Source organism: Neolamprologus multifasciatus, chromosome 13, assembly GCF_963576455.1.
Source record: "Neolamprologus multifasciatus chromosome 13, fNeoMul1.2, whole genome shotgun sequence".
Lineage (NCBI taxonomy): Eukaryota > Metazoa > Chordata > Actinopteri > Cichliformes > Cichlidae > Neolamprologus > Neolamprologus multifasciatus.
Window position 1 is genome coordinate 9,447,116 of NC_140451.1, and position 12,836 is coordinate 9,459,951.

The 12,836-nt window shown below is 41.4% G+C and overlaps 1 protein-coding gene across 2 annotated transcripts in view; it reads left to right on the top strand.

Moving 5' to 3' along the window:
• The first annotated feature begins 1,165 nt into the window (after window positions 1–1,165).
• kmo (kynurenine 3-monooxygenase) overlaps window positions 1,166–12,836 on the top strand; it is a 28,882-nt gene continuing 17,211 nt past the window's right edge. Inside the window, exons 1-7 of one of the 2 annotated variants that reach the window (XM_085183473.1) lie at window positions 1,166–1,225; window positions 1,584–1,707; window positions 1,953–2,022; window positions 2,166–2,263; window positions 2,844–2,933; window positions 3,655–3,703; window positions 5,149–5,236. In XM_085183473.1, the coding sequence (XP_085039599.1) occupies window positions 1,645–1,707; window positions 1,953–2,022; window positions 2,166–2,263; window positions 2,844–2,933; window positions 3,655–3,703; window positions 5,149–5,236 (458 nt within the window). In that variant the 5' untranslated portion in view covers window positions 1,166–1,225; window positions 1,584–1,644. The other variant, XM_085183472.1, reaches the window with a different exon arrangement.

Here is a 12,836-nt window from a genome sequence, read left to right on the forward strand (position 1 = left end):
GCTCCTCTAAATGTATAATACAAGCAATCGGTAGTTAATATTTGATTTTAAAGTCTCAAAAGAAATTACTATATTAGCCTATATACATTTGAAAACTGTGTATGACTATACGTTTGCATAATATTATGGTTGTTGTGTGTTTTTTAATTTTACAATTACAGTGTCACTGTGATATTTTAAAGTGGAAATGTAAGACTGAAGGATGACAAGAAGAAAATATGACTCAGTCGTTAAGAATGAATTTAAATAACCAAAAATTGCTGCTCTGTACTGTGCTTTGGGTCTCTCTCTGCATGATCCTTTCTACACTCACTGGCCACTTCTTTAGGTCCACCCGTTCAGCTAAATATATATCTAATCAGCCAACAACATGGAACCAATTCAGTACATTTAGGCATGTAGACATGATCAAGACAACCTGCGAAATTTCAAACTGAGCATCAGAATGTGAAAGAAAGGTGAAATTAAGTGACTTTATGTGGCACGCTGTCTGAGTATTTCTAAAATTACTGATTTTGTCCACAGAACAATCTGTAGGGTTTATAGAGAATGGTCCAAAAAGAAAACATCCACTGAGTGGCAGTTCTTTGGTTGAAAATGCTTTGCTGATACCTTCTGATAGGAAGACATCATTAAGGTATGTAGAAGAGCATGTCTCAATGCACAACACATTTTACATTAAGGAATATTAATATGAAATTGTTACACAGTTGGTAACACAGGTTTTTACGGTGGTTGAGCTTTTGCCCGTGTTTACTGATAAACTCTGCCTCTCTAAGAATCTCATTTCATATCCAGTCATGTTACTGACTTATTGCCGGTTACCTAATTAGTTGCACAGTGTTCTTCCAGCTATTTCTTTTTAGTATGACTTGCTTTTCAAGCTTGTTATTGCAGTTTTTTTACTCAGTTTAAAAATTTGCCATGTTTTTATATGACATATACCATGTCACAGGGGGAAAGGCAGTGAATACCCTAGACAGGTTTACAGTCTACTGCAGTGTAAATACAGAGAAACAGATGTCCATCCACACATATGGCCAACTTAGAATCATATATATATATATATATATATGTGTGTGGTCATTTTGCCAAAGCGATATAGGAACCTGTAGCCACTAGATGGCAGCAGATTTCTTTCCTCATATATCTATAATTGACATCATCTGTTCTAATCAGGAGCTCTAATCCGTCTCACCAGGCACCTTTTCCGTTAAAGATTCAGGTAACGTCCTCCCCAAAAACATATGTCTGTTGTGAATTTGTGGTCACTCCTATTACGAATGAACTCACTGAACTCGGGAAAATCTGCAAAGTCTAGTCTAAGGGGCTTTTGGACGTGAGGAAGGTGAATGTTTTCACTTTCAGGATTAATATTGCGCAATAAGGTAGAAATTGTCATAAAGTTAAACTTATGCAACTCATGCATAAGTTTAACCGAGGGACATCTGATGCTTTGTGTCAGCAGAGATGAGTGCCCAACACTGTTTGGACAATCCTGTTATCCGTTGCACGTATTTGCTTTCAAAAGGGGAACTGATTATGAAAGTAAAACGCTCCTCCTCTTTTAAATCTTAACTCAGCTATCCCGTCAGTTTGGACTGGACACCGTGTGGATCAGAGAGCTGGAGCACCCTGAGCACAATGGAGAGACCAGCAAGCAGACAGAGCAGGAAAAAAGTTGTAGCAGTGGTGGGAGGTGGTTTGGTAAGACAAGAAACTCAAAGTGAAGTATTATTAATGTGCTTTTTCTCACGCCGTGTGGCCTTTGACTTTCACACTTTAGAAAGTGTATTTGCATTTTAAAGGCTTCATTTAAGGGGAAAGATTGTTTAGCAGTGGGTATATGCAGCTTACATATTAATATTGTTACTTGTTTGACCATAAGATAATTATGTATACATGACCATGCAGAATAGGATTGCACAAAGTTTCTGCAATCTATCCTTTAGGTTGGGGCACTGAATGCCTGCTTCTTTGCAAAAAGAGGCTTTGATGTGGAACTCTTTGAAAGTCGGGAAGGTAGCAGTCAAAGCATTTTTTTTCTTTAAACTTTGGTTTTCTCTGTAATTGCTATCATCACACACTACTCTCTGACAAATATACCCACACACTAAAGAACATTACACAAACGTGTAAAACCTGTGCATGTGGTCCTTGGTCAGATATCCGACGTGCTAAGATTGTGAAGGGGAGAAGCATCAACCTGGCCTTGTCTCATCGAGGCCGGCAAGCACTGAAACATGTTGGACTGGAGGAGAAGGTATGCCGATTCATTCACTTTTTAAGTAGTAAAGCAGAGGTAAGGCAAAGTTTACAGGAGGGGGGCTTGGTGACCCCCTGCTGCAACTCCCCACCCCTCCCACTTGTTTATTGGCCCAAATGAAAGACCAAAGTGCACGGAGGCAAACCTCCTTTTGATTTCTAGCAACAAAATAGCATGAAGCCATTCTCCGGGAAATCTCCCACTTTCCTATTTTTCTTTCTTTCTTTCTTTCTTTTTTTTTTGCTTGAGTCCACTCAGGATGCTTTATAATAGCATCTAAGGTCATTGACCCTTTTTTTGGTGCTCCAAATTTGCTGCGCTGATCACGTCATGAGCAAACTCTGCATCAGTCCCTTATTTTTACACATGCATGACTTTTTCAGGTTGACAGAATAAGGCCCGCTCCGCCACGTTTTCACATATACTCTAAAGGGCAGACACTGAGTCACAAGCTGGCTGTCGATAGATTGCCCTTGTTTAACTTTTGTGCAGAAATGTCTGCCGTTATAAATAATTATTTATCCCAAATGGTCCAGTTTTAACATTTAAGATGTTCTGCAAATTTTTTCTTTCTTAGATTGTTGCCCAAGGAATCCCGATGCACGCAAGAATGATCCATTCGCTGAATGGGAAACAGTCCCCAATCCCTTATGGCAGGAAAGGCCAGGTAAACCTTACCAAGTGCATGACTGCTGTCAGATAAGTACAGAATTTTCTAATTCTGTGATGTCTCACACTTACACAAAACCAAAAAGTCTAAATGAACCAGATTACACTGTAAAGACTGATTAACGAGCAGAAAATATGTTACTTATATGTTATGCTGCTCATTACTGTTTCTTTTTGAGGGCTGTTTAACTGACTGCACATTATTTTCTATCATTAGTTTGCTGAAAAATAATGTTACATAAGAGTCTGGTTTTTGCTAAACATACTGTAAGAATTGCATCATGTGTACAGATACAGCCTGCAGATGAATAATTTACTTTGCTTGCTAAATCTCGCCCGTGTTAACACACACACACACACACACACTGGTAGTTGTTTGGTGAAGTAACACAAGAATTCACCAAAGTATGACGACTACAAGTGACAGGCTGTGCAGTGAGACTTGAGTTTTTGTCACACGACAGTATAGTTTGTTTTCCTCTACAGACTGCAGACTTTTAGGGTGTCTGGAAGTGGTTGTTTGATTAGAGTGCTGACAGTATGGCGAGGATTCTTCACCTCGTGGTTGGGGAAAAAAAACAAAATTATACAGTGAAGATAGTGAAAGCAGAGGCAAGCATTCTAAACCCTAGAGACTTCCTGTTCCCATATGAAAATGAGCAGAGTTGATAAGCTGTAGCTGTACAATTGCACTACATTACAGATTGTTCTCCTTTCAGTACATCCTGTCGGTAGACCGAGCCAATTTGAACAAAGAGCTGCTAACAGGTAAGAACATAAATAGTGTCTCTGGAAGTGAGATGACATTACCAAGCAACTGTCACACCAAAATTGAATTTTTATCAGCCAAACGCTGAGTCTTTGTTACAAAGAAATGCATCAAAATGGGATTTTTTTTTTTTGGGCATAGGTTTTCCTTCTTTCCGACATACAGCCTTATATGGGCAGTTTAACTTGTTGGGGTTCAAATAATACAGGGGTGTCAAACAGAAGGCCCGAGGGCCAGAATCGACACCACAAAAGACTCCAATCCAGTCGACTGGATGACTTGGATGGGACTAACTTTGGACTTTTAATAGCATTTTCATAAGTTTTACAGCCGTTCCTCATGATCAAGTGCTCCCTTGTAGCTATTCACACAACGTCAAAGTGATTAATTGATAAATAATTAAATGAAAATAAATTACTGGAGGAAAAAAAGGGACATTCTTTCTGAATTTAAGCCCAGTCATACTGACACATTTTTCAGTTATTACAGCAGCACTTTTTCATCATGTAGAAGAACTGTTGAAATTTCTCTTTTTTCTTTTATTTATACATCTCAGGGATTTAATGTGTACTTAATCTTTTCTACAATGACAGAAAGGCGAGTTTCACCGGTCCACCCCACTTAAGATCAAAGTGGGCTGCATGCAACCCACGATGTAAAATGAGGCACTGAAATAAGACATAAATGTTACAATGACATCTTTGCCACACCTGACCTGCAAATCCCAAAAGACACAAAAAATTCAGATCAAACTTAAAGTAGAGTACATGAATTAATCAGCATTTAACAAGAGTCCCAACTATATGTCTTGTCATTAAGTGCTTTGTGCTGGCTAATGAGCTTTGATGATGAAATGTGATGCAGAAATAAACAAGTGGATTCGTTCATGTTAAAGGATACTCTCTTTCAGAAGTTGTCCTAATTTTGTTTGATTGTTATTGAGCTGAGCCTCGACCCGCTGTGCAGTAGCTTTATGCACGTCTTCGAACCGGCTGAGTGCGTCACGTGACGTCAGAGGATATGTTAGTGTTTCAGCCAAAAAGGATTTTGCCTAATATTTAATGAAGAGCCTCAGTGTACGTTTGGAGATAATGCGCGACAGCATGGGTCTACATTTAATTAGATTGCCTGCTCGTGCTGAAAGAGAGGCTGATTACAAAGCTGTCACTCTTATCAGGGTCCATCCAAGCTTCTGGAGCGAACGCCGAGATAGAGAGATTTTGGAAAGTGTGACAGTCTAAACATAGGTTTTCATAAAACCACTGTCAGCTGTGCTGTGTTGTTCATGAGATTCATCCTAATTGCCATGAGGCCGTATTCCCTCAGTGGCTGAACATTTCCTGATTGTTTTAATGAAGTATAGAGTGGTCATATTAAACTGTTGCTGTTGTGTCATGCTTGTACCAGTGCTATAAACTGTTTTTGTAACATTTTCCCCTCACAGCGGCAGAGACATATCCAAACACAAAGATGAACTTCGACCACAAACTGCAGGACTGTAATGCTGAAATGGGCCTGATGACCTTTGTCAGGTAAACAGTCACTAATCTTACACATGCCACATGCAGACGGTCACCTAAGTAGGGGGTCTGCACTTTGGGATTCCTTGTTTTAACTCTGGATTTATTGACTATGGGCCTGTACATGTTAAACGCCTAAGGCTGGAGTCGGTGAAAAACAAGCTGTACTTGAAACCTTGTGGTGGGACTTTCTAGTTGCTCTGTAATTGGTTCTGCTTGAGGTAAATGTGACACTGAATTTACAACTCAATTAACACTGAAATACCTCTGGGTGTCATAATCCGAGTGAGTGTCTGCTGTTTGGGTGTGTGTTGGCTGCCTGTCAGCTACTCCTATGTTTAGTTTTGCCGTTCGTGGAACAATACTCAACTCACCTGCAGCTCGCTTTGCACATCCTCTGCCACTACTGTGGCTGCACAATCATCGTTGGCTATCTGCCATCACTCATCCATAGGGATGGGTACCGGTGTCCGGTGCCATGATGGCACCGGTTCTGACATAAACGGTAGTAACCAGACCGAAAAGCAGCGCACATTTCGGTGCTTTATTTCGGTGCTTTTTTTTCCTGAGCTGTGATACACTTTGAATTCTAGCCAATCATTTTACGTTTCCGAGGATAGTAGGCGGGTCCAGGTACGTACGTTCTTTTAGAGCAGAGCTACAGATTAAAAACGCCCAAGGCGAAGCGGTCAAAGTCTGGCTGTACTTCACAGCAAAATATGCAAACTCAGCAGCCTGCAACAAGTGCTTTAAGCTGATACTGTGGAAAGGAGGTAACACCTCAAATCCGATGAAACACCTGGCGACGCATAGCGGGGTTTTTTTTAAAGCCGAGAAATGCGCCGTATTTAATAGCTTGCTGCGAGACCTCACACCGTGCACATCTACTGCGTGTGTAGCCGTAGCCCTGCCAGTGAAGCAGAAATGATGATGATGATGGCAGCAGCAGCCGTTCTTCTCTGCGTGAGTAGCTTAATGTTGTTCGTGTGTAATTTACGTTGAGTAGGCTAACCACGTTATTACATTAATGTATGTAAGGTGAACTAGCAAACATCATCATAGCTACATGCGGCTGTCTTCTTGTTTGATGGCAGATACTCCCTTCACCCTGGCCAAAAAGGCTAAAATGACCAAAGAAAAAGTGGAAAACAGTTAAACATGAGAGGTTTTTGGACAAAGTTTGTTTTTTCCATTGTTTAAGCACTGCTTCCAGCCAAGAATGATACCATATATGCCCTATAGCTGCAGAAAAGGCTAACATTGTTATCTTTTTACAAAAAAACAGCTGAACATGAGGTTTTTTGGACCAATTTTGTGTTCTCCATTCTTTAAGTACCGGTTGGCACCGGTATCGGATAAAACCTAAACGATACCCATCCCTACTCATCCACTCAGGCTACACGCTACAGCCGCATCCACGTCACCTGCCTCTCCATTGTCACTCACTGGAAATAAGGATTGGATCAACCACCTCTCTCATCCCGCTTCGCAGCCGGGACACTCCCTCCCTTCACAGAGTTAATTTCCCTTCAGCTGAAAAGTAAGCCATTGCTCCTAACTCACTTTTAGCCAGTGGTCCACACGTCAGAGACTCGCATTACATTTTCCTTGTTTCCAGTTTTGTTTCCCTGTGTTCAATAAAGCACTGTCAACTGCTCGTTAGTTGTCTCTAGGGTCTGTTTTTGGCTCCACTCCGACGTATCGGCCTTCTGTCCACTGACAGTACAGAATGGCCTAAAAGAATGAACCCAGCAGATCTAATTCTGACCACAATATCCAAACAAGTTGCCATTATCGGTTGGCCCGAGTGGGCCTCCAGTTTCTATGATGTAAACCCATGACAAGGAGGGGGAGATTCTTTCTGCAGTTCAGGGGCTCTGTTCTGAGGTCACACCTGCTGCTCACCAGCCTCCAGCCTTCAAGAGCTAAAGAAAACTTTTGCAGGCCCTGTGATTGTGCCATTGACCCCCACCCCCTCAGTTTCATGAGGTTCATGCTGTTTTGTTTTGTTTTGCCATGCTGATTCCAGCATCCACACATTGGGGTGGAGGTTCATTTCTACACCTGTGGTCCATCAGTGGCAATCAGCAGACTGGCTCATTTAAGACCAGCTCAGCCTTCCACTCATTGCCTGTCTGTCAACTACTCCTATGTTTTTGTTTTTTTGTTTTTTGTTTTGCCATTCCTGGAACAATACTCAACTCACCTGCAGCTCGCTTTGCACGTCCTCTGCCACTTCTGTGGCTGCACAATCATCACTGGCTATCTGCCATCACTCAGTCTTCACGCTACGGCAGCATCCACCTCACCTGCCTGTCCTTGTGAATTACTGAAAATAAAGGATTGGATCAACCACCTCTCTCATCCCGCTTCTCAGCTGGGACACTCACTCACTCCATGGAGCTCATTTCGCTTCACCTGAATAGTAAGCCATTACTCCTAACTCACTGCTCACCTTTTAGCCAAACTTCCAAACTTCAGGAATGAATCCCCCCCCCCCCCCCCCCCCCCCCCCCCCCCCGTTTTAGTGGTCCCCACGTCAGAGATGCTCATGCTACATTTTCCTCAACTCACCTGCAGCAGTTTCTCTGTGTTCAATAAAGCACTGTTAACTGCTAGTCAGTTGTCTCTTCAGTCTGCTTTTGGGTCCACTTCCACATATCTGCCTATTGGCCTCTGACACAGAATCTTTTTAGTCATGATCAACATATCCATGCTGTAAAATATTAACACAGGATGCACGAGCACAAACTCCGCTCAGTCTGATCAGAGGGTCCTAAATTGAAAGGAGCCTTATCTATAATGTGTTTAACAGCAACAACAACAACAAACATTTGATGTCTATGCTGCCCTATCTGCTTGAATGAGTCACTGTCAAGTTACTGCACTTAAAAAAAAAAACCCCACTTTGATTAAAAGAAGTCTTTTGTAAAGGCTCCAAATGCCACCCAGTCTCACACACCTTATGCATCCAGGGCACGTCTCTCCTGTTCTGCTGTGGCTGAACTGCAGCAGGATGTATTTGCTCTCTCAAGTGTATATAATTTAAAGCACCCGAATAATCTGCTGGTCCTGCCTGTAGTTGCATCATCCCATACCAGGTGGGAAATGTACAACAGAAAGCCATCGGCATGAAATGCGTAAATGCAGATGACCTCTAGTCACAGAGTGCAACTCCCTTAAAGCCATGCAGTGCTGCAAATGTAAATTAAAAACAATCTGAAGCCAGACTCTCATCATTACAAAACCAGATGCTGTTAGATTTACTATACACTGGGTAATTATGCACGGCTTTATAGCTGGTCATTAACAATAATAAATCCACTTAGGTAATAGTGTTGTAATGGCATTTAAGCAACTATCTGTATTCAGATGTTCCTGTGACCTAAACTCTCATTACTGTGTAGACTGGAAACTGCATTCAAAGTATGTATGGCAACCAAATGAAAGATTTAATGATCTTTTATTAGGAGTGTTAGCATTTTAACTCCATCTGCATCAGGACTAAAATGGAGCCCTGACTCCTCACTCTTCTTGACTTAGCATGTTGGCTAATGGAAGTAATACTACCATATCCCTCTACTGCATGACTTTTTAAATTTTGGAGAAAAAAATATTCTCCCTATTTTGGGGGAGCTTTAGGGTCCCTAATAATATATCAATCATAAAATTTGACACCCCCCCCTCCCCACTTCCAAACAGATATTGGTTTGTTGCTTCAAGGCAACACTGTGCGATAAGGGTAGTAAAATGCCAAGTTATTCTATAATAAGTTGCATTAGTACAACAAGGATGAACAAATAAATAAACAACAAATAAACAATGTAAACATTTCACAGAACAATAAAACACCAAAATGCATCCAACATTTGACCCTAACCCTGCGCACGCACACATTGTGTTTCCATCACTTTTGAGGACATTACATTAACTTACATTCATTTCCTGGAGACTTATCCTGACTCTACCCATCACAAGTCCCTGCCTGAACCTTACCCTAACCCTGACTCAAGCCTTCACCCTAAAATTGAATGATTTAACCTGCAATTTGTCCCCATAAAGTAGGCGAGACCTCACAATGTGAGTGTGTCCACAAATTTTTGTCCCCACAACAATAAGTAATACATGACCACACACACACACACACACACACACACACACACACACACACACACACACACACACAGCAAAATTGGTATGGCCCGGATCAGGCTCACACAATGTGCTTACACATGGCCCACATACCACAAAAAATGACGGCCCTTTGGTGGCCCAGACCTGGTTTGCCAGAGGTGGCCCACACATGGGCCAGCACAAGGCCAGTTTCAGACACACTGGTGGGCCTGTGCTGGCCCATGTTTGGATTAACTCTGGCAAACCTGATCTGGGCCACCAAAGGGCCATCATTCATTGCGGTATGTGGGCCATCTGTAGGTGGTGTGCAGCCACGGGCCAGTTGTAGACACACTGCTGGCCCTGTGCTGGCCCAGAACAGTTTCAGCTCTGGCCCCAGATGTCAGCCTAATTTGTACCTTAATCAAGCCATGCAGTAACAAAATGTGCCAGAACATGCAAAAGTAACATGCCGAAACTCTGTTCAGACAATGGACTGATTTTTATATAGCGCTTTTCTACTCTCCCAGATTACTCAAAGTGCTCTATACAACATGACACATTTACCCACTTTAGCTTAACTGAGTGCTTCCTTACTACATTCATACACATTCTTGACATGCAGACTGGAGGAGCCAGGGATCGAACCACTAACCTTCCGATCAGTTTGTGACCTGCTCTACCACCTGAGATATGGCATGCCATCGCATAAACGGTGGCGTCATTGCCAGACCTAGCACACATCTGGTTGACATACACTCTGCCAAAACACCAGTCAGTCAGAAGTGCCAGCTTGGTGCCAGATCTGGGCCAGACCTGTTTTCTGTAGGCCTGGGCCACATAAACCAAGCCGCAATCAAGCCAGATATGGCATGCCATCACATAGTGCCATCTATGCCAGGCCTGGCCCATATCTGGATGACATACGTTTTATCATGCCAGAAGTCAGCCAGCAGTGCCGACTTGATACCAGATCCTGGCCAGACCTGCTTGCTATGTGGCCACTAACACACACACAGACACAGTTACTTTACCAACTGACCCCTGACCCCTGAGCTCCTAAGTGTCCTTCAAACCTCATTCAAGGATCCACTCCTCTACTTCATTGTCACTTCCTGAAAGCTCACTTTCTGAGGACAGAAAGTGCACATTCCCTTGGTTTCCTTCCATAAAAGGTATTTACATCCATGTCCTGTAATTATGAGTAGATTGTAAAGTAAAAAACATTGACTATGATCATATAAATGCACACAAACTCATCTCTACACACATGCTAATGCATTATATTGCCTGAAGAAAACTGGGCTAACTGCGCAGTGTTGCCTTGAGGCAATGAATGAAAATGAAAATTAACAGTTTTACTGCATAAATAAATTTGCTTCTAATATGCTTCTTAACATATTCATGCACATACAAGTATTTTTTTAATATACATTTATTTCACTATAAACATGTAAAATAGTGATCTTTATCTTGCCTCCTAATGGAGATGTCTCTCATGTAGTGCAGCTTGTGGAAAGGGGTCCCCCCCCCCAAATGAAAGTCACACTCATCATTTTATTGGAAAGAGATGTGCCTGGTAGCATTATTTTTAAAAAAAAGTTTTTTTCTTGAAGGGCCAGTGTGAGGCATGGAAATGTGGTTTGTTGCCTCAGGGCAACGCTATGCAGTAGAGGGATGCACACACACACACACACACACACACACACACACACACACACACACACACACACTCTCTGAATATTGTGTTGACATTCATGGTCAAAAATGAATTTCCAAAAAAATTGCTTTGTTAATATCTAAAAGAAATCTTGTATTATCAAGATTTTTTTGGTTTTGAGGTTTTATGTACTCCACCTCAGCTTTGATTGGTCAAGCACTTTAATTCTTGAGAAAACACATCTAACATGAAATATTTGTCAGTCGTGTGTGTTGTTAATAATAAAGTAATAAGCTAACTGTTTTTTTTCTGAATAGATGGACAAAAACTGAAATGTTGTCTTCAGAACTTTCTGCCAGAAAGATTTTCTAAGATGTAGTTACAGACAAAGGAATCTATTTAAATCAAACCAGGCTATATATATTATAAAGTGTTATCATTAAGTTGAACTTGCTAAACTTTAACTAGATTAAGGTTAACTTAGCTTTAGGACCCCATCAATTCCAGTCTCCTGGGCAGCTAACTTAGCTTGCATGCACTCATTTTAGGCAGACTTTAGTTTTTTAAAGACCCAGTTCAGATTTAGGCAGCAGGCAGTTCAGTATGTTTCCACCACAAGCAATGATGCATTGCTTTACAGAAGAAGTCACCTGAAACAAATGAATACATATGGGCCAAAAAATAATTAAATGCACCCAAATAAATTACATTCTGCCACATTATTTACTGGTGTATAGTGCTCAAGCAATTTGGCAGTGCTAAACATCATTTATGTGTGTGTAAACATCACATCATGTATTCTGCAAGCATCATTAAATATGAAGATGGGTTGCCAAGAAAATATTCAGAGGTAGTTAACTTTGAGTTTGACAGATGCAGCAGCATCCACCTACACATGCTGTCCTGTGAGCAGCATCGGATCTGTGATTGTATGCAAGGTCTGGAACTTAAGAGAAAAATCTTTGCATATAGCACACCAGACTGTGTGACTCTTGTTCTGTACAGCAGCTTTTATAGGTGACGGCAAAAACGCAACCATCCTTTACCATCATTCATCTAAGTAAAAGTTTTTAATGACCACTAAATGATCATCATGTGGCTTTTGATTATAAAAATAGTGACATTCTAACATTGTAAATTTAATATAAATCTGCTGTATCTAATAGAACATTCAAGAAGATAGTTTAAGTCAACTCAGGCTTTGAGTCAGTACTTCGTTTGTGTCTCATTCAGACCGTAAGCCAGACGTTCCCAAAGTGTGGGGCCCGCCCCCTAGGGGGGACGCAGAGCCATTGCAGGGGGGGGCGCGACATGAAAAGGGAAAAAAAACAAAAAAAACAACGCTTGGACACTGCTAGCACGGGCGCCCACACGAACGCAAAGCAGGAGATGAAGCATAGCTGAATATGTTTCCAAACCAACTTCATTCTATGGTGAAGCATATCTTCCGTTTGGTTTCACCTGCACAAGTGCCGAGGTAGGTCTCCCTGCAGGATTGGTTTTCCCTTCATTGGGAGCAGCGCTGGGCTGTTTAAATCACGGACAAACAGTATCCCACATTCTTGATTTGTAGTTCATAAACACTTGTTGTAATGACTAACTACTCCTGACATTTTGGAGATGTTAGCTCTTTATACAGTAAAGTTACAGTGGGATACAAATAACATCAGGCTCATCCTGCCACAATTTGTACCCCGGTTCAAATCACGGACAAACAGCATCCAACAGTTGTTTATGTTTTTGAACCCATTTTGCAGAGGGATTTTTTTAAAAATGTATTGATAGCAATGTTGAATATTATTACACAGGAAAAAAACAAACAACTACATGTAAAATAAT